The sequence below is a fragment of the Leucoraja erinacea genome, chromosome 23, assembly GCF_028641065.1.
Source record: "Leucoraja erinacea ecotype New England chromosome 23, Leri_hhj_1, whole genome shotgun sequence".
In the NCBI taxonomy this organism is placed as follows: Eukaryota; Metazoa; Chordata; class Chondrichthyes; order Rajiformes; family Rajidae; genus Leucoraja; species Leucoraja erinaceus.
The window spans coordinates 15,290,359-15,312,967 of NC_073399.1; the positions used below are offsets into that span (position 1 = coordinate 15,290,359).

General features: G+C 45.6%; 1 protein-coding gene and 1 pseudogene across 2 annotated transcripts; both read right to left on the reverse strand.

Annotated features, from left to right (window-relative positions):
• Window positions 1-4,999: 4,999 nt before the first annotated feature.
• Window positions 5,000-5,209, reverse strand: LOC129708504 (U2 spliceosomal RNA; annotated as a pseudogene).
• Window positions 5,210-9,195: 3,986 nt separating this feature from the next.
• On the reverse strand, window positions 9,196-21,301 carry LOC129708269 (centriolar coiled-coil protein of 110 kDa-like). 2 transcript variants are annotated; one of them, XM_055653915.1, is made up of 4 exons: window positions 21,113-21,301; window positions 15,581-15,722; window positions 12,923-13,081; window positions 9,196-11,086 (listed from the first exon to the last, which is right to left on the reverse strand). In XM_055653915.1, exons 2-4 carry the CDS (start codon window positions 15,719-15,721, stop codon window positions 9,677-9,679), a joined length of 1,710 nt encoding a protein of 569 aa, XP_055509890.1. In that variant the 5' UTR covers window position 15,722; window positions 21,113-21,301; the 3' UTR covers window positions 9,196-9,676. The 2 variants fall into 2 exon arrangements, with proteins under 2 accessions (XP_055509890.1, XP_055509891.1); XM_055653916.1 differs by lacking the exon at window positions 21,113-21,301 and adding an exon at window positions 17,173-17,430.
• Window positions 21,302-22,609: the final 1,308 nt, after the last annotated feature.

The window sequence follows — 22,609 nt, forward strand, 5'->3', positions numbered from 1 at the left end:
GGCAGTCCGCCAATGACAGCCGCACCCTGCTCCCTCGACAATGTAGAGAATTCTCCGGGAATTGTCAAACTAAATGAAGGAATTTTTTAAAGCAGTGGAAAGTTTCAACAGTCCAACAATAAGTTAAACTATGAAGCCCCTCTGCCTCTGTTCCTTTCCCATCGACAGAATCCTTGAAAGGCTGCTTAAAACTTCTCAGCCACTGGAGCTGAGAAAGACACAGCCTCTCTCTCTCTCTCTCTCTCTCTCTCTCGTCGCTCTCTCTCTCTCTCTCTCTCTCTCTGTCGCTCTCTCTCTCTCTCTCTCTCTCTCTCTGTCACTCTCTCTGTCGCTCTCTCTGTCACTCTCTGTCTCAGTCTCTCTCTGTCTACTTTTTGTGTAATTCCTGAAATAATTCCAATGGGTTCAAAAATCCATTTATGATCATTCTTTTGCCTTTTAAATTCCTCTGTTTCTCAGAGGGTTCCGACCTGAAACTTCACCCATCCATATTTTCCAGAGATGCTGCCTGACCTTCTGAGTTACTCCAGCATTTTGTGTCTGTTCTTCGTATAAACCAGCATCTGCAGTTCCTTGTTATTACATTATAGAACAGTTTGGCAGAGAAATGGGCCCTTCGGCCCATGATGCCTATTGACGAATATGATGCCAATTTAAATAAATCTTCTCTGCCTGCACATGATCCATATCCCTCTACTCCCTACTTATCCACATGCCTATCTAAAAGCCTCAACAACAGTATGGCATCTGCTTACACCTCCACCACTTGCATAGTGTTCCAGGCACCTACCTCCCACTGTATAAAGAGATGCTGGTTTATTCCAAAGATAGACTCAAAATGTTGGAGCAACTCAGCGTATTAGGCAGCATCTCTGGAGATAATGGATAGGTAACATTTCAGGTCAGGAAGTTTGACGATGGATCTTGACTTGTTGTGAATGCAAACGCTCAGCTGTAAAGGTATGGTAGGCCAGGTCGACTCTAAGATGGCTGCTGAGATAACTGGAGGTTTCAGGTAGGGAATACACAATGTCAACTGTAGTCAAATAGTCAACCCCGTCTATTGTCACAATTCAAAGACTAAGGAATGCACACTGGAGTCAGTTGCAGCATAGGAGCGAAATTAGGCAACGTTTCCCCGAAACCCTACTGATCCAAAAAGGGAAAAGGAGGAGGAGCCCGAAGTAACATTTCAGGTCAGGTTCAAGGGGTGCATACTCTGACGAATATGATCTTGACCTCACAACGTAATGTGAGTGGCCAAACGTCCTGAATCAACGCTGCAAGATTGTTCTGTAAAGGTAAAATGGTTGGCCAGGTCGACTGAAATAAAGAGCATAAGATGACTGCTGACCAGGCTTGCTGGAACTTAGGCTGCAGGTTTCAGGAAGGGAATACACAATGTCTTGCAGTTACTGCATAGTCATGAATAGGGGATCACCCGCCCCGTCTGACAAGATTGAGGAATACACAATCCCCCTCGCCAGGAAGACTAAGGAATGTACTGGTCTGAGCTCTAGTGTGGTTCCTCTAATTAACATCTCTTTATATGTACATACCTGTTGTCCTGTATTTTGCGTACGTGTCGGTTCTTTGATCGGGAAATGTGGGAGGTGCTAAACAGTGGCATTAACATATAAAAGGCATTGCAATTAAGGGCAGAGAGCTTGACTCTTTGCCGGGTTGTAACCTGTGTGAAGACTCCTGCTCAATAAACGTACGTTTAAAGCAACCCTGGTGCCTGGTCGATTATTGTCGAAACAACCGATGTGAGAGAAAAACCTGAATCAACAACGTCACCTAACCATTCCTTCCAGAGATGCTGCCTGAGCCGTTGAGTTACTCCAGCATTTTTGTTTCTAACTTTATTCTGACCGCATGGCTTGTTTATACCTCTCATAAATATTTCTAATCTTCTTTTCAGATATACTTTCCTTTCGAACTTACTTGTCACAATCTCCATCTTTCCATCAATCCCTCCGTTTGTTGACCTGGTTCCTACTCTGGTTTTATACCTTCCCGGGTAGTACTCCCTGCAAAGATACTGGTTTCCTCACGAGACTTGTGATTAAGTTTTAAATGAAATAAGATGCAGAGCTGTTAAGGAGTTACTGAGGCAGAAACACATTCCACTGGTGCAAGGAGTAAAATGCTCATTTGTGAATGGAAGCGAATTGAAGAAGAGAACTTGACACCACACACTGTCTCACAAGTTTGCCGTGCATAGGTTCCGATTTCAATCACCTTAAGGGAAAAAGCTACAGTATATGTAAAGGATTTTATGTTCATTTGTTTGTAAGCACGCAGAACAGACCGAAGGTATCGCTACAAAATCATAAAATGCTATTATCTTTTTTTTTGTGTCAACTATTCTAACCATTAATGAGTTGCCGTTTAAGTGCTGTGCTATCAAAAAGCATGGAGTGACATCTTGTGGAGCAATTCTATTAAGTAATATTTCAATAATAATTTACCAAAGTTTGAGCTCTATATTTCATGCCAATCAGCAGGATTCACACTGATGGGGAGAACCCAAACTTTTTTAAATAAAATTTCTTTAATGAGAGAAGGACTTATATTTAAGGCTATATTTAAGAGGGAGTTAGATGTGGCCCTTGTGGCTAAAGGGATCAGGGGGTATGGAGAGAAGGCAGGTACAGGATACTGAGTTGGATGATCAGCCATGATCATATTGAATGGCGGTGCAGGCTCGAAGGGCCGAATGGCTTACTCCTGCACCTATTTTCTATGTTTCTATAATAATAATAATAATAATACATTTTATTTATGGGCGCCTTTCAAGAGTCTCAAGGACACCTTACAAAAATTTAGCAGGTCGAGGAAAAACATGTAAGGGGAATGAAATAAATAGTAGAGACATGACTAGTACACAAAGTAAAGACAGAATTCAATACAAAACACAATATGAGGCAATTAATGCACAGATGAAAAGGGAGGGGGACATGGGGCTATGGATAGGCAGAGGTGAAGAGATGGGTCTTGAGGCGGGACTGGAAGATGGTGAGGGACACAGAATTGCGGATCAGTTGGGGGAGGGAGTTCCAGAGCCTGGGAGCTGGGAGCTGCCCTGGAGAGGTTAGAGACTCTGTCCCCAAATAACGGCCCCTGTGGAGGGCTGATCATCCAATTCAGTACTTGTGCCTTCTCTCCATGGAGACAAGGGCCACATCCGGCCTGCCATGTGGATCTCTGTGGCAGGGTTCCACACCACTCTCTGTGTGAAAAAATGGGTTGATAGGGGATGAGAGGAGACCAGTGATGATATGGGGGGGGGTTGATGGTGGAGGGCTTATGTAGATGAGGATCAGGATTTTTGTAGTTGATCCGGTGGGAGATGGGAAGCCAGTGAAGTTGTTTGAGGACTGGAGTGATGTGATGCCAGGATTTGGTGTGGGCAATGAGTCGGGCGGCTGCGTTCTGGACCAGTTGGAGTCGGTTGATGTAGGTGGAGCTGATGCCAAGGAGAAGTGAGTTGCAGTAGTCCAGTCGGGAGGAGATGAAGGCATGGATGAGTCTTTCAGCAGCGGGAGGTGTGAGAGAGGGTCTGAGTTTGGCGATGTTGCAGAGATGAAAGAAGGAGGTTTTAATGACATGGCGAATGTGAGGCTCAAGGGAGAGGGTGGAATCAAAGATCACGCCAAGGTTGCGGGCCTGGGGAGATGGGGAGACAGTGGTGCCGTCGATGGTGAGAGTGGGGTTATTGATTTTGCTGAGTGTGGCTTTGGAGCCTATGAGGAGGAATTCTGTCTTATCGCTGTTGAGTTTGAGGAAATTATGTTGCATCCAGGTTTTTATAGCTGACAAACAGGAGTTGATATGGGAGAGGGGGGGGGGGGGGGGGGTTATCTGTGTCATCAGGGGGATTTGGTGCCGAGGGGAGGATATATCGAGTGGGCCTTGTCATCAGCAGTAACAGTGGAAGTCCAGGTTGAAGTGGCGGAGTATCTGACCAAAAGGCCAAAAAAAAAGGTTATCTCTTCCGAAGGCTGCGCTCAGGTCGAGGAGGAGGATGTTGAGGGAACCAGTGCACGTTGAGGACTTTGAGGAGAGCAGTTTCCCCCCCCCGATGTCAGAAAGTCAATTGGAGGGTTCAAAGCCCCCGGCTGGCGATGAAGTTGCCGCGGCCATTAAAGCCACGCCGGGTTTCAGATGGGCAAGGTCAATGAGAGAGGAGGGATCAAGACCAGGTTTCTTGATGTTAGAGCCCCCGGAAAGCGGCGGGACAATGAGGAGTTGAAGAGTCCCGCGGGGAAGCCATTCAGCAAGCCGCGCGGGGAGCGGTGCTGGAAGAGCCCGCTCCTAGGAGCTCTTTCAACCCCGCAACTCGGGCGGGAGAAGTCGCCGTTGCGGGAGCCCTGAAAAGCGGTCTCCCTCCAGGGACCCGCGGGCTCAAAGGTCTTCTATGGTACAAGGTCAGGATTTCACTGTGATATGATATGATTAAACATAACAGAAAACAGCAGTAGAGTTGCTACTTACAGTGCCAGAGATCCGGGTTCGATCCTGACTACAAGTGCTGTCTGTACGGAGTTTGTACGTTCTTTCTGTGACCGCTTAGATTTTCTCCAGGTGCTCCAGTTTCCTCTCACATTCCAAAGACATGTAGGTTAATTGGCTTTGGCAAGTTGTAAGCAACTTGTCCCAAGTGTGTAGGATAGTTTCGTTTTTAGGCTAGTTTAGAGATACTGCGCGGACACCGGCTCTTCAGCCCACCGAGTCTGGCCGACCAGCGATCCCCACATTAACACAGTAGGGACAATTTACACTTATACCAAGTATACAAACCCAAGCCAATTAACCTACAAACCTGTACATCTTTGGAGCGTGGGAGGAAACCGAAGATATTGGAGCAAACCCACACATGTCACGGGGAGAACGTACTAACTCCGTAGAGACAGCAGCCGTAGTCGGGATCGAACCCAGGTACAGGCAGCACCCGCGTCCCTGGTGCTGCAATAGTGTTAGTGAATGCGGTGATCGCTGGTTGGTGCAGATTCGTTGGGCCAAAGCACCGGTTTCCGTGCTGTATCTCTAAAGTCGGAACAAATTGCAGAATTAATTTTCCATTTGTTTTCAGGTAAAGCTTCACAGTACCAACTGAATATGTCCGGAGTGTGTATCTATGCTATTATTAAACTGATAAGAACAGATACTACACTTGATCTTAGCCAAAAGGCCGAGAAGCGATGTCTATGCTATTATAAGGTACTCATAACTCTGTTTGCCGTTAGCCCTATTAGAAAGTCCTGCTGATTCACTGAATTGTTTTTATATTAGAATTGTATAATACAAATCACAAACATCCAGACCATTTTATTTGCTGTGGATGTAGCTGAAGATCAGGCTAAAAAAATGGTAAGATTAATAATGCAACTTACCTTGATTAGGTCTCTGCCTTTATTAACACATCAAAGTACAGTAAATCACCCATAGAATAAACTTAAAATATTGGGTTTCATTTGTATTTATATTCAGTTCAGCTTGAAAAGTTGGTGCTATGAATACGTTAACCAAAGGACACGTGAGAGGAATGATTTAAAGCATTTTCTTTTCATTACACTCCACAGAAAATTATTGAAATTTTTCATTTTTTAAGAACTTGAGTGATTATGTGAGAGTGAGAACTGAGAAGTAGAGGACCCACAAAAAATGTTGAGGTTAAGGTTTTGGCTGTGGAAGAGATTTTGTGACAGGTTAGACCAGTGACAATAATCTGCTTGTATGGTCCTACCAGTTACTGTGCAAGCAGTATCGAGGCTATTCTTCTGCAAGTCACCTAGTCATACAGCATGGAAACAGGCCCTTCAGCCCAACTCGTCCATGCTGACCAAGGTGCCCCATCTATGCGAGTCCCATTACCCCGCGTTTGGCCCATATTCCCTCTAAACCTTTCCTTACGATCTTTCTGTCCAAGTGTCTTTTAAATACTGTTATAGTACCTGCCGCAACTAATTCCTCTAGCACCATGTCTCCCACCACCCTGATTAATAAAAGGTGTGCCTCAGATTCTTAGTAATACATAGAAAATAGGTGCAGCAGTAGGCCATTCAGCCCTTCGAGCCTGCACCGCCATTCAATATGATCATGGCTGATCATCCCACTCAGTATCCTGTACCTGCCTTCTCTCCATACCCCCTGATACCTTTAGCCACAAGGGCCACATCTAACTCCCTTTTAAATATAGCCAATGAACTGGCCTCAACTACCTTCTGTACTTGGATAGCTAAATAGATAGCTAGACTGAGCAACATACTGGATAGCTAGGTAGCTCCTGCTAGACTGAGGCTACATACTGGAAAACTAGGTAGCTAGCTGGAATGAGCTACATGCTGGATAGCTAGCTAGATGGCTACATATAATGGAGGGTGCCTAGAATCTCGAATAGACTGAGCTGCATAGGGGGTGGGGGGGGCACCTGCAAATGTGGATTTAGGGTAGGGCATGTAAATGACAGGGGGGGATTTAGGGGAGGGCACCTTTAAATGGTGAATTAGGAGGGCATCTGTAAATGGTGAATTAGGGGAGGGCATCCTTAAATGGTGCAGTAGGGGAGGCATCTGTAAATTTAGGGTAGATTTAGGGGAGAGCACCTGTAAAGGAGCAATACAATATGGGCAACAACAACAACTGAAGCTTTACAACAACTGAAGCTTTACAACAACTGGTGTGTTGTTAGACATGTAACAATCTCATATAATTATTTCCTCCTCATTAATTTATTCTCTCATGTATCGAGGTACAGTGTAAAGTTCTGAACGAAACTGAGGCCCGTTATCAGAAACAAGTTCTTCCGGTAAATCATGGCATGCAAAAATTGATCTCAACATCTATGGTACACTCAGTAACATAGAAAATAGGTGCAGGAGTAGGCCATTCGGCCCTTCGAGCCTGCACCGCCATTCAATATGATCATGGCTGATCATCCAACTCAGTATCCTGTACCTGCCTTCTCTCCATACCCACTGATCCCTTTAGCCACAAGGGCCACATCTAACTCCCTCTTAAATAAAGCCAATGAACTGGCCTCTACTATTCTCCGTGGCAGAGAATTCCAGAGATTCACCACTCTCTGTGTGAAAAATGTTTTTCTCATCTCGGTCCTAAAAGATTTCCCTCTTATCCTTAAACTGTGACCCCTTGTTCTAGACTTCCACAACATCGGGGACAATCTACTTGCATCTAGCCTGTCCAACCGCTTAAGAATTTGGTAAGTTTCTATAAGATCCCCCCCTCAATCTTCTAAATTCTAGCGAGTACAAGCCGAGTCTATCCAGTCTTTCTTCATAAGAAAGTCCTGACATCCCAGGAATCAGTCTGGTGAACCTTCTCTGTACTACCTCTATGGCAAGAATGTCTTTCCTCAGATTAGGAGACCAAAACTGTACGCAACACTCCAGGTGTGGTCTCACCAAGACCCTGTACAACTGCAGTAGAACCTCCCTGCTCCTATACTCAAATCCTTTTGCTATGAATGCTAACATACCATTCGCTTTCTTCACTACCTGCTGCACCTGCATGCCTACTTTCAATGACTGGTGTACCATGACACCCAGGTCTCGTTGCATCTCCCCTTTTCCTAATCAGCCACTATTCAGATAATAGTCTACTTTCCTGTTTTTGCCACCAAAAGTGGATAACCTCACATTTATCCACATTATACTGCATCTGCCATGCATTTGCCCACTCACCCAGCCTATCCGAGTCACCTTGCAGCCTCCTAGCATCCTCCTCACAGCTAACACTGCCCCCCAGCTTCGTGTCATCCGCAAACTTGGAGATGTTGCATTCAATTCCCTCGTCCAGATCATTAATATATATTGTAAATAGCTGGGGGTCCCAGCACTGAGCCTTGCGGTACCCCACTAGTCACTGCCTGCCATTGTGAAAAGGACCCGTTTATTCCTACTCTTTGCTTCCTGTCTGCCAGCCAGTTCTCTATCCACATCAATACTGAACCCCCAATACCGTGTGCTTTAAGTTTGTATACTAATCTCTTATGGGGACCTTGTCGAAAGCCTTCTGAAAGTCCAGATTTAACACATCCACTGGTTCTTCCTTATCCACTCTACTAGTTACATCCTTGAAAAATTCTATAAGATTCGTCAGACATGATTCACCTTTCGTAAATCCATGCTGAATTTGTCCAATGATTTCACCACTTTCCAAATGTGTCTTGCCCCATTCACTTTAAACTTTTAGTTTTTCATTCCCCTACCCTGAGTAAATGGGTCCACATTCAAACCTGTTTTCATTGATGTTTCAGACTTCTCAAAGACCTATTCATTATTAATTATGAACGATTGATTAACTTTTGAAAGCCAACTTGCAATGGGTATTCCTTACCTGGAAACAGTCCAACAGATAGAGCCGTAGAGCACAGCACGGAAACAGACCCTTTGGCCCATCTTTCCCATGCAAACCACGTTAGCATATTGGACTAGTCCTATTTGCCCGTTTGGCCCAAATCCCCCTAACATCGCCAAAACCTCCTCCCCACTCCAAATATATGTCCAGATGTCCTCCAAAAGCCACAATTGTATCTGCTACTACAGCTTCCTCTGGCAGCTCATTCCAGATAGAAACTACCCTTTGGATGACAAAGGTCCTTCTTAAACCTCTCCACTCCCACCATAAGACTATACCTCTAGTTTTAGAGTCCTCTACATGTTACTGAACACAAGAATATATTTATCGATCACAAGCCGCTGGTGAAGAAATTCACTCAAGAGGTTGCAATATAATAATTCTAATTCAGAACCACGCCTTCTTTTCAAGCCTGACATCCTGCTGGGTTTAAACCAAAGATTATTTTACTCTTTTGCTTATCTTTCATTCATTTGTTCTATCTCTCTCTCTCTATCACTGTCTGCATCTCTCGTTCCCCATTCCCCTGACTCTCAGCTTGAAGAAGGGTCTCGACCTGAAACGTCACCTATTCCTTTTCTCCAGAGATGTTTTCTGACCCGCTGAGTTACTCCAGCTTTTTGTGTCTATCCTGCTGGAAATGTCAGATTGCTGAATATATCCAAGAGGGATTAAAGGGATCACCTCATGCCGTGATCTCATCCCCAAGTAACACCAAGGCAAGAGGTTTGCTATGGATTACCAAGAATATATGATGCCTGCACCTCTACTGTTCCACATGGTTAAAAATCTTTCAGTAATAACAAAGGATTGCGGTGATTTTTAAATAATTTATTAGCCTAATGGTACATTACAAAAGTACAATATTCATCATTAAATAGTTGAGAAAAAATATTATTAGAACATTTGGCTGTTTTATCAAAATCGCTTTAGTGTGAGTAGACTTTATGCTCCTTATTATGTGACTGTTCTTTATCTTCTCAGTTCAGACTCGAGTTGCAATTATATTTTAGTGTCTCGAATCGGAGCAACAGGCTGCAGTTCATGTCACCACTGGCACTGTGCATCATTAATTTTCTTTTGACGCTGTGGTCTAATACGTTTGGTCCGAGTTCTGGAGTGACTGATAGTTCTGAATGATCCATCTTCTACTTCAAGTTTACATCCTCTGTCCAAAGTGAAGATGGAATATCCATGTCGTAGGACTTATTAATGGTTGGATTCTTTGCTATTCTGTTTGTGACTAGAAATAAAATTTGGACTTAGACCTGCCGTGGGAAGTGTAGATACTTTATGGGAATAATGTAGACATTCCCTGGCAGTGTATTTCTTGTACGACGGATTCTTGTGGATTATCGGCCTGAAATGCAACAGGAACACAACTAACAGCTTGCAGATTTGACTCCTCGCTCGATGGGGAACTTTGATCATCATCTCCTTGCTTCCCCAGTAATTCAGCTACCACAATATCAGCGGTTCCATTATCATCCCATGTGCATTTGATGCCCAAAGATTCCGTTGCAATCTGCAGTGGAGTTGCTCCATCATTCAGTGACAGCTCGTCCATTGCTACGCTGCAGGATGAAGTTAATGTGGTTTGCAAATCGGTTATCAAAGCTTTCAGACTATTCAGGTTCACTTCCAGTTCACTGATGCGTTGCCTCTGTGCCACATTGATTTTTGGTGGATCCGTGGGTGGATCTGACCAATTGTCCTTCTGTTGTTCAAACAAGTCACTGCCCGCATTGACTGGGGCATTTACAAGCAGCCTCTGTGATGAACAGGTCCACTTTCTGGACAACACTGGACTTTCACTCAGTGGTGGGTTGGGTATCATGAAACCACCATTCTGGCTTCTGTACATTTGGTTCATCCCCTCCTGAGACTGGGAAACGTGATCCCCAGAGTTTGAACATAATGGGTCCACGTCAACTATTTTGTCATTTTTATTCTCCTCCTCAGATAAGGTGGGACTCAGATAAGGGAGCAATTCAGTTATTTTTGCCGTGCTCACATTAGTAGTGACTGAAATGTTGTTCTGTTTGGGAAAATATGTGAAATGCAGCGAAGACACCGTTGGCAGTGCTGGATCAAGGTTTGACAATGTCCTTCTCTCCCTGGTGCCTTTGCCAGCTTTTCTCGCACATAAATGATTTTCCTTATCGAAAAGGTTTCCTGCGTCGCCTTTGAAATGCAAGTTCTTCAGCAATTTTTGTTGTCTCTGCCTATCTCGATACTCCCTGGACTTTTTCAATAGGATCTGTAGGCTCGGTGCGATTGTTTGAGAACTTGGATCCCCTCTCAGGATAGTCTCCTCGGTTGGAAGATGGAAGAAATCTAATGCAGTGCCATGACTTTCGTTGTCCCTCATTATCTCTGTGGCATCATCACTCCAGACCTGACGATCGCGTTCCTGCGTCATGGTAGAATTGGCTGCTTTGTGCTTTGTTGTGACAATTATTTTAGGGGCGGTGGCATTTTGAAGAGTATGGATGGCTGCCCTCGGAAAGTCATCTGGTTTTGGACCATTATTCATGCAACTGTTGACCCTCGGATTATTCCTCACGAGGCGATCCAGGCAAGAACTGTTGTGGTGATTTGAAGTATCAGTTCTTTCATTAAACACATCGGAGGCCATCCCTGCAGACACGGGAGCTCCCTCAAGGTTTGTTGAGCGTGTTTCTCCAATCTCATCAGTGACCTGTTCAAAATCCATGTTTATAAGTTATAGGCGTTGAATTAGGCCATTCATCCCATTAAGTCTACATCACCATGCAATCATGGCTGATCTAGCTTTCCCAATTGACCCCATTCTCAAGCCTTCTCCCCATAACGCTTGACACCCATACTAATCAAAAACCTATCAATCTCCACCGTGAAAATATCCATTAACTTGGCCTCCACAGCAATCTGTGACAATAAATACCACAGATTTACCACCCTCTAAAGAAATTCCTCCTCATCACCTTTCTAAAGGTACAGCCTTTTATTCTGAGACTATGGCCTCTGGTCCTAGACTCCCACACTAGTGGAAACATCTACACATCCACTCTAACCAGGCCTTTCACTATTCGGTAAAATTGGGCTGAAACAATCGGAGACTCTTGAGGTTTATTTGCACTGTGGTTGTGGTTTTCCAATTGTTTTACACTCATCTCTTTAACACCAGGCATGTTGGGCATCCTTGGAATCAAATAATGTTCCCTGATTTCCTCAATAAATGGCTCTTTGCGTGGCTAAATCAAGTAATTGAAAGCCAATCTTTTATTAGTCACTTCTACACTCAGTTATAGCTCCAATCTGGAATAGCACTCCTGAATGGCCAAAGATGTACCTGTGCTAAAGAGTTTCTTACTCTTGGGGAGGGCAATTAAAATGTTCTATCTGGAAGAGATATGGTTTAAAAAAAAAAAAAATTTTAATATTCAAAACATGTTTTGTTATACGTTCTGTTCAACGTCTTCAGATTCCGATGATTGGCCCAAAAAGCTGGAGTAACTCAGCGGGTCAGGCAGCATCTCTGGAGATGACGTCTCGACCCGAAACGTCACCTATTCCTTCTCTCCAGAGATGCTGCCTGACCCGCTGAGTTACTCCAGCTTTTTGTGTCGATCTTTGGTTTAAACCAGCATCTACAGTTCCTTCCTGCACATTCAGATTTCTAGGGTCGATTTCATGTCAATTATTTTCAAATAAATGGCAACAAATGTGTTTTTTTACAGTTACATTAGCCTACACACAAAGGAATGGAAATAAAGGGAAGGGCGGTGTTGGGAGAGCATTAATACCATGCTACACCATTGAAAGTAGTGCATCTACAAGAGGCTTTGCCTCAAGGAGGCAGCATTTATCATTAAGGATCCCACCATCTGGGCCATGTCCCCTTCTCACTGCTACCATCGGCCAGGAGGTAGAAGATCTTACGCCCCACACCAGCGGGTTCAGGAAAAGCTACTTCCCTGCAGCCATCATGTAGAAACCAGGTGTGTAGGAAGGAACTGCAGCTGCTGGTTTACACTGAAGATAAGACACAAAATGCTGGAGTAACTCAGCAGTACAGGCAGCATCACTGGAGAGAGGAATGGGTGACATTTCAGGTGTGGAGAAAAGGAACTGCAGATGCTGGTTTGCACAAAAGGACACAAAGTGCTGGTGGAACTCAGCAGGTCAGGCGGCATCCCTGGAGAACATGGATAGGTGTCATTCCGGGTCGGAGCACTTCTACAGAGTCCAGGAATGTCATCCATCCAAGTTCACCAGAGATGCTGCCTGTCCCGCTGAGGTACTCCAGCACTTTGTGCCCTTCCCTGCACACATCAGGTTCTTGAACTAAACTGCACCACCCTCATCCTACCTCGGGTTTGGGCTACTATGGATCACCTCTTGCATTCCCATGGACTTGTTCTCTAATTGTGTTTTGCACTCATGTCCTGCTTTTGCACAGTGTTTTGTGTTTCACTGTCTTTACAAATGTCTTTACAGACATTGCTAATGTCCCTTCTTTCTACCCAGTTAATTTAAAAAACAAAGTCCTCACCAGCAATGTATGGAGCAGGTTGCATGCTTCCTTGTTCAATGGTCCATCCACATTCGGTAATGATGTACTTCTTCGTATTTCAGGCAGTTTCTCGTTTGAGGTTTTACAGGAACTCCTGGCTTTCAATTCACGTATCTCTTCCCTTTGTTTTGAGGAAAGCTGAAAAGAATCCTTATCATTTGATGAATGTTTTTTGCACAGTATTTAATATCTCCTTGTGACATAAAAGGCACATTGAGCTTGTGCCCAATTCCCCACTAATTCTCCATGTAACCAATTCCCTCGAGATCTGCATTTCCTACCCCCTGCCTAAACATGAGAGACCATATACACTGACCAATTAAGCTGCCGATCTGTATACTTTTGGGATGTGGGAGGTAATCATTTTCTGACCAGTCCTTCCGCAAGCCAGGATACAGTCTGCAATGAGATAGGTTGGAGAATCCAGACATTGACTAGCTTATGGAAGGGTCGTTCAGAAGCCTGATCACAGGGGTAGGAGCTGCTGCTGAGTCTGATGATGCGCACTTTCACGCTTCCGTACCTTCTGCCCGACGGATTCTGGGAAGAAAAGGAATGACCGGTTTGGCAAAGGTCCTTTGCTGAAGCAACAAGAAGTGTACATGGAGTCAATGGTGGGGAGTCTGGACTGTGTGACGGACTGGGCTACTTCAACAACTCTTTGCAATTTTTTGCAGTCTTGGGCAAAGTGATTCCTGAACCGAGCTGTGATGCAGCCCTGCATTGTGTCTGTAGAACACACTATCCATACTAATGATTGGCCCAAAAGATTATTACTTATTTTTATTGTCATGTACAAAAATATACTCAGGATAATGGGCAGCACAGTGGTTCAGCTGGGAGAGCTGAAAACAGTTACACTATAACGCTGAGAACTATTTTCTGCACTTTTGTTCCTTTCTCCTCGCTCTACCTTTTGTGCTTGTGTTGTATTTATGTATACAGGTCCACCATACCCAATTTCCGGCACCCTAGGTTGCGGAACCTTGCCGTAGTATCTGTTTTGCCGGATCAACAGAGGTCACCTATCATTTAATTCTCACCAGTCAGACATTCAACAGTCGCAGTTCAGTTAGCTCTCTCAGCAGGTCTTGCACCATCTAACATCATCTTCCCATCATCATTCACAAAAAAAGGTGATTAAAACCAACCAAGACTGTTCAAGCAATGAAACGTTTCACACGTGACTGAATATTTTAGACATTCAAAAATTATTAAAAGCTTGAAAATAAATGTTAAAAGCACTTAAAGGACTTGTTGAATTATAAATCGAATTAGCAAAATATCAATTGATTGTAGTTTATTTGATTTGATTGAAAGATGCAGCATGAGAACAGGCCCTTCGGCCCATCGGGTCCATGCTGATCATCAATCATCTGTTCACACTAGTTCTATGTTATCCCACTTACCCGACGCACATTGGGGGCAATTTACAATTAATTTACAAACCCACACGTCTTTTGGGATGTTTGAGGAAGCAAGAACATCCAGAAGAAACCCATGCGGTCACAGGGAAGACACGCAAACTCCACACAGACAGCATCCAAGTTCGGAATCGAACACGGGTCTATGCCGTTGTTAGGCAGTAGCTTCACCAGTCTTTGACGTAGATACAAAACCAGAACGATCACCTAAATGACCTGTGTGATAATCCTGACAGATATTAAGGAAGGCGGAAAGTATAAATGGAAAATCCCCTTTGAAATAAACGGGGAATATCTCCCTGTCCAAGTCTGGACCGGCACAGAATATTCATACACATTCCCCACAGTAAGTAATGGAAAATTACTGCATCTTTAAAATTTTAAATAAATTGACAGATTTGTTTGATTTCAAATGTCTTGCTATTCATGTAATAACAAGGAACTGCAAGTGCTGGTTTATACCAAAGAAAGTCACAAAATGCTGTAGTAACTCAGGCAGTATCTGTGGAGAACACGGACAGGTGATGTTTTGGGTCGGAACTCTTTAGTTTAGTTTACAGTTTAGAAATACAACGTAAGTCTGCTCCGACCAGTGATCCCCGTACACTTACGCTATCCTACACACAGTAGGGCCAACTTACAATTACACCAAGCCAATTAGTCTTCAAACTTGTACGTCTTTGGAGTGTGGGAAGAAACTGGAGCTCCCGGAGAAAACCCACGAAGGTCACGGGAAGAACGCACAAACTCCATACAGACAGCACCCGTAGTCATGATCGAACTTGGATCTCTGGCACTGTAAGGCAGCAACTCTACCACTGCGCCACCATGCCGGGCCGGTCAGACAGTTTGCAGGGGAGTGGAAAAGAGGAGGGGCAGGACAGAGCATCGCACCACCATCACACTTTATAGAACAACTCCTATCACCGGCCATGAACTGTGCCGTTTCCCCTCTTTTCCAGCTTTCGTTCCCGCCCCCTCCCTGCAACGAGTCTGAAGAAAGGACCCGACCCGAAACGTCACCTACCCATGTTCTCCAGAAATGCTGCCTGACCCACTGAGTTACTCCAGCACTTTGTGCCTTTCTAGTTATTCGTTATCATTTTAGGGTAAAAAACACTGCAATCAATGAACATTTCTGAAGACATCCGATTTAATACGCGAAAAGCACAAGGAACTAATTGGACCTCGTGGCAAGGCCATGATCACTTGCCAGTGGTGAAAGAACAGCAACACCGTGAAACCGAATCAAAGAGCCTCTGGAGTTCGATGCCGGCAGAGAACGTTGCTCCATCTTGACCTTGCATTGGATCTGAGCAAGGTGAGCCTTGCAGAACTCTTCATAGCTCTCCATTCTGCACAAAGAATATGGCGTATATTAAGTGTAGGAAGGAACTGCAGATGCTGGTTTACCCCAAAGACAGACACAAAAAGCCTGAGTAACTCAGCGGGACAGGCAGCATCTCTGGAGAGCAGGAATGGGTAACGTTTCGGGTCGAGACTCAAGATGTCTGAAGAAGGGTCTCGAACCAAAACGTTACCCATTCCTTCTCTCCAGAGATGCAGCCTGTCCTGCTGAGTTACTCCAGCGTTTTGTGTCTATCATGGTGTATATTAAATTTGCTGGTGGCATCAAGGGGAGGGGCAGGAAAAAGCAACATCATTACCCTATATATAATAACACCCTTTATAATAATACCCTTTATAAAACATATAATAATTTTTGGAAAAGTACGTCTTGAAAAGTATCAATTAAATCCATTTTTCGAGAATGTTAAATGTGATTTCATGCAAAGCCTGACATCACTCTTATTCATTTTCATCCCAATTGATATTTTCTTACAACACTGAAGGCATAGGTTTAAGGTGAAGGAGGAAAGATTTTATAGGAATCTGAGGGGTAACTTTTTCACGCAAAGGGTGGTGGGTTTATGGAATGAGCTGCTGAGGAGGTGGTTGAGGCAGGGACTATCGCAACGTCCAAGAAGCAATTAGTTTCATGGATAGGACAAGTTTAGAGGGATATGGGACAAACGCACTGTGAGACTAGCGTAGATGGGACATGTTGGCCGGTGTGGGCAAGTTGGGCCGAAGGGCCTGTTCCCACTGTATGACTCTTTTGAAAGGAAACCATTCAACCCATCGACTCTATGCTGGCTCTCGTAGCATTCTAATCAATCCTATACATCCACTTATTTTCCAGTAACCTGTTCTCCCTCACCTATCCATCAAGATCCTCCTGATACTCTCTCCGCCCCCTCCCGCCTGCCTTCACTAGAACAAATTTACTGTATACCTCAACACCTTATGTCTTTAGGATGTGGGAAGAAATTGGAGCACCCGGAGGAAACCCATAAGGTCACACAGAGAACATGTCGACTCCTCACACAGGAGGTCAGGATCGAAGCAGGGAGGTCACTGGAGGTGTCAGGCAGCAGCACTAACTGCTGCACCACTGTGCCACCTTTAGGTCTCCTCAGATGTAAAATGTGCACCTCCCTCTCACAAAAGAGGGTACCTTTTCACCTTAAACCTTTTCACTGAACCTCGGTACACGTGACAATAAACTAAACTGAACTTTTCCCCTTGGTAAAAGTACTGACTTTATCTGGGATGTTTCCAAATGCAATTAAACTTTCAGTGCCTAACCTGCGCAGCCAATCTTACCTGGCGGGCTATGACAGTTCATTCATAGCATGGTCGTTTGAATCACATCTCATCCACTAATAGCTGCTCAGAAGTTATTAGAGGCAGAGATGTTTTTTTTTTTGTTTGACATTTAAGAGAAATCTTTTGAAAGATTACCTTGCAGGAAGTCTGCATTTGCAGCAAATGTCCAGGACTGGTCTGTCTGTGCCCGTGTACTGGTGAGGGTGAGATATGGTCTTAAGAAGTAGTGTGTATCAGAAGCAATGAGCAACAGATTGTGACATGCGCCGTACGTTAGTGCTGTCACATCCTGAGATTCAGATGTCGAGAGACAAGGGTAATCTTGATGGCTGTGACATAGGGTTTTACACATGAAACACTAACACAGGTTTAATTCAGTTTAGTTTTGACATACAGCATGGAAACAGGCCCTTCAGCCCACCGACTCCATGCCAACCAGCGATCGCCGCACACTAACATTATCCTACACACAAGGTACAATTTTACCATTTTATCAAAGCCAATTAACCTACAAACCTGTACGTCGTTGGAGTGTGGGAGGAAACTGGAGCACCCTGAGAAAACCCACGCAGGTCACAGGAAGAACACACACTCTGTACAGACAGCACCTGTAGTCAGGATCGAACCCGGCTCTCCGGCGCTGTAAGGCAGCAACTCTACCGCTGTGCCGCCCGGGTTCTCTTCCCAAACATGGGGCCGGACCTACTGAGTATATCCAACATGATCTGTATATATTTGAACCTGACTTTGGCTGTGACAACAGTATAGATGTCTGCCTGAGTGTCACTTGAATGTTTGTAAGGTCTCAAATGCCAGTGAGGACAACCTTGCAGGAGAGTTGCCTATCTGGAAATAGCTCCTCCAAGAAGAGGCAGCACAGCAGCAGCCAAAGGCATTCCGGTTTGTAGGTGAATGGCCTTTGTCAATTGTCCGTGGGGTTAAGAGAATGGATGCAAAAGTGAGATAGCATCGACCTGGTGTGAACGGGTGATCAATGGTTGGCATGACCTCGGTGGGCCAAAGGGTCTATTTCCATGCTGCATCTTTCAATCAATCAGTCAATGTTAGGTAAGAATCATTGATGGATAAAGTGCTGTATACTGAGTCCTTGCATTCCTCCTGATGCCTTGAGTTTCCAAAGGTCCCTGTGCAGGCTGAGACAACACTCACAAAGAGCAGAATTAGTCTAAGCAGATGGACAGTGGTTGTGTGTGCAGCAGTCCAAGATGGATGCTTTGGTGTGGCTGGCCTTTGACAATCAGTCTGAAGAATGGTCCCAACCCGAAACGCACCTATCCATGTTTTCCAGAGATGCTGCTTGACCCGCTGAATTACTCTAGCACTCTGTGTCCTTTTGTGTAAACCAGCATCTACAGTTCCTTGTTTCTACATTTTAGCATTTGACACACTTGTCTTCATTGACCAGTGTATTGAGTACAAGAGTTGGGGCTTCATTATTATTAGCTTCATCGGATGTTGGTAAGGCCACATATGGAACATAGTGCATCGTGCATAAACCAAGGATGACATTATACTGGAGAGGGTGACCTGCTGAGTTACCCCAGCACTTTATGTCCTTCACTGCCTTTTAAATATTTTTTGGACCATTCAGCAGTGGTAAAAATGGGTTCTTCAATCAGTGACAGAAAGCTTTGGACGAATCTAGTTAAAAACTAGACCAAGTGCAGACCCGTTGGGTCTGTTCCCCCAACGTGCGGTTGTGGGGGGGGGGAGGCGGGAAAGGTGGGGGAGGAGGGGAGGAGAGAGAGGGGGAGGAGAGAGAGGGGTCACATCTAGAGGGGGGGGGAGAGAGAGGGGGGGGTTTGGAGAGAGAGAGGGGGGGGAAAGAGAGAGGGGGGGGCAGAGAGAGGGGGGGAGAGGGGGGGGGAGAGAGGAGGGGAGAGAGAAGGAGAGGGGGAGAGGGGGGGGGAGAGAAGAGAGAGGGGGGGGAGAGAGAGGGAGAGAGGGGTGGGGGAGAGAGGGGAGGGGAGAGAGAGAGGGGGGCCTTTTTACTTCAACCCAAACAACCATTTGCAGGCAGTGCTTTTTTCCTCAAACTACCCATATTTTCATTTTCAAACCACATTATGGGTACTCACAGCTATGGAGACATTTGTTCAGTGTTATTCAGAGTTCTGATTGAGGCACACCACTTGCAGAGACTGATTGAGGCACACCGCTTGCAGAGACTGATTGAGGCACACCACTTCCTGGTTTTATAGTCCCTCCCCCTCCCTCCAGCTCGGGCAGCAGAGAGAATGGGGAATTTTGTAAATACATTAATATCTCTGTCATTTTTCATCAACGGGAAAAATCCTCGGCACACATGCGGCGGAGGGGGGCTCTGAGCGAGGTGGCCAAAAATGACGGCCGTAGGTGGCGGCCTTCTCTCAGAAATCACAGCACAGAAGGCCAAAAGCGGTCAAGAACAGAGATTTAGTAATACAGAAAATATCACCGATGATTAATTTTTGGAGATCTATTATGAGAATATCATTAGGGTAGTTTTAATACCCAAGAAACATACTGATAAATATAAAACTCTCACTTAAAAATAAAGATGTGTCACGAGCTGATGCTGTGGATAATTTTCTGCTTTATTTTAACCGTGACTTCAGTTGTGAGCAGTGAAGACATCAAGAGTTATAGTCATAGAGTTACAGCATGGAAACAGGCTCCTTCAGCCCAACTTGCCCATGCAGACCACAGTGCCTCGTCCACACTATATATAGGAAAGAATTGCAAGTGCTGGTTTAAATCGAAGATAGACACAAACTGCTGGAGCAAATCAGCGAGACAGGCAGCAGCTCTGGAGAGATGGGTGATGTTTCGGGTCGAGACTTGAGTCCGAAGAAGGGTCTCGATCTGAAACGTCACCCATTCCTTCTCTCCAGAGATGCTGCCTGTCCCTCTGACTTACTCCAGCATGTTGTGTCTACCCTGTGGGAGTGTTGTCTGTCTGGAAATTACTCCTCCAAGAATTAGTGGCACGGTGGCGTAGCTGCTGCCTCACAAAGTTAGAGACCCGGGTTCAATCCTGACCTCGGCTGCTGTCTGCGCGGAGTTTGCACGTTCTCCCTGTGACTGCTTGTGAGGCAACAACTCTATGGGTGCTTCGGTGAGCTCCTGAGCCTGGTTGTGGCCCAGATAGGAGGCGAGAACCTCATCGACTCTAGTCCTCGAGAACAGTGGCTCATCTTTCACCAAGACTCTCTCTAGTCCGACCGTCAAATCTAGCAACCTCTCAGCACTGCTAACTATTTCTTCAACACCGCAAAATGACCCAGGGCTCTTTATAGGAACTTTAACGAAGTTTGGCATTGCCCTACAAATCAGCGAGTCAGGTGTAAGATCAAAATCTCAGTTGACGAAGGAAGGTGCAGAACATACTGAGGAACTGCTGAAGCTGCAGAATCAGCATCTTACTCCAGGATATTAAGAAACCACATTGTGGCGGATGGGGAATTGCCCTGGTTGCAATGGGCATGCTATTTGGAATTGGAGAAAGATGTGAACCAGGCAGGCCTAGTGCATGAATGCCTGATAGTGGATCCTTGCAAGCTGAAGGCACATCTGGCAATATTGCATCTTTTAAAAATCAGGATGAGCACGAAGGCTGTAAGAGATGCTGGAGATGAGGGGGTTGAGAGGAAAGGTGAGGCCTAGAGGAGTTTAAAACCATGGATGAGAATTTGTTTTAATTAATATTCCACATGGAAGAGAGCTATCAAGAGTCAGTGCGAGCTCAAGAGGGGAGGGGAGGGGAGGGACGGATGGATGAATAGGCCCAGATGTGAGCTAGGGTACAAGATGTAGAGCTTGTTTTAGCTTAGGGGAGAGTCCAGCCAGGGGTACATTGGGCTTGTTGTTCAGAGTAGGGGTTTCAAAGGGAAATAGAAAAGGCTGAGATACACCAGTTACCAGCTCCAGCCTTATTGCCTTTGCTTTCAGTGTTTTGCTTGTGGGGTTAAGTTTGTGCATTGCAGCCAAAATTACAAGATGCAATGTGGGTGTTGGGACGATGTTGCGTTGCACTGGAGGGTGATGGCTTACTGTCAGCTGCAGGGTTACAGACCTTGCATGCACTCCTGAGAAATGCACGGCTTTACTCCTTCTCCTCCGGCCCACCGGGTTAGGCGGATGTGCAGTTTAAAACCAGGCAGGTGGAGCCACGAATCATTCCCCAACACAAACCGAATTCAGTCCCGGAGCTAAACTGAGCTGAGCTGAGCGGACCGCACCAGACCGCCCGCCCGCCCCTCTGCCCAGACCGCCTGCAATCTCTGGAGCCGGAGAGCAATACAACAGGACGGGATTCACTCACAGGTAAAGGCATCGACTTCTCAGCTCCCTCAAATTGTCCATGTACAGTTGCCTTCATGGCAGCAGCACTGTGTGTGGGGGGGGGGAAATGAACAGGCTGGGGGTTTAAGCTAAGACGGGGAGGGCTGAGAATAAAATCTACAGATGTGCCATAGAAAGCATTTTATCGGGATGCATCACAGCATGGTTTGGGAACAGCGCAGTGCAAAACCTCAAGAAATTGTAGAGAAGATAGACACAAAATGCTGGATGTAACTCAGCTGGCCATGCAGCATCTCTGGAGAGAAGGAATGGGTGATGTTTCGGGTCTGACTGAAGAAAGCCAGTTTTTTGTGCCTTATCTTCAGTTTAAACCAGTATCTGCAGTTCCTTTCTACAGAAATTGTAGAGGGTTGTGTTCGCAGCCCAGACCCTCATGCAAACCAACCTCCCTTTGCCTCCCCCCTCGACTCCGTTCAAGGACCCAAGCAGTCGTTCCAGGTGCGACAGAGGTTTACCTGCATCTCTTCCAACCTCATCTATTGCGTCCGCTGCTCTAGATGCCAGCAGATCTATATCGGTGAGACCAAGCGGAGGTTGGGCGATCGTTTCGCCGAACACCTCCGCTCGGTCCGCAATAACCAAGCTGACCTCCCGGTGGCTCAGCACTTCAACTCCCCCTCCCACTCCGCCTCCGACCTCTCTGTCCTGGGTCTCCTCCATGGCCATAGCGAGCAGCACCGGAAATTGGAGGAACAGCACCTCATATTCCGTTTGGGGAGTCTACACCCCCGGGGCATGAACATCGAATTCTCCCAATTCTGTTAGTCCTTGCTGTCTCCTCCCCTTCCTCAGCTCCCCTACTATCTCCTCCCACCCTCCAGCCTTCTGGCTACTCCTCCTTTTCCCTTTCTTGTCCCGACCCACCCCCACCCCCGATCAGTCTGAAGAAGGGTTTCGGCCCGAAACGTTGCCTATTTCCTTCGCTCCATAGATGCTGCTGCACCCGCTGAGTTTCTCCAGCTTTTCTGTATAACCTCCCTTCTATTAACTCCATTGACACTTCACGCTGATTCGGCAAGGCCAGCAGCATAATCAAGGATGTGTCTAACCCCGGTCACTCCCTATTCTCCCCTCTCCTATCAGGCAGGAGGTACAAAAGTGCGAAAACACATATCTCCAGGTTCAGGGAGAGTTTCTTCCCAGCTGTTATCATGCAACTGATCAGACACCACCCAATCACCAACTAGAGAGCAGTCCTGACCTACCA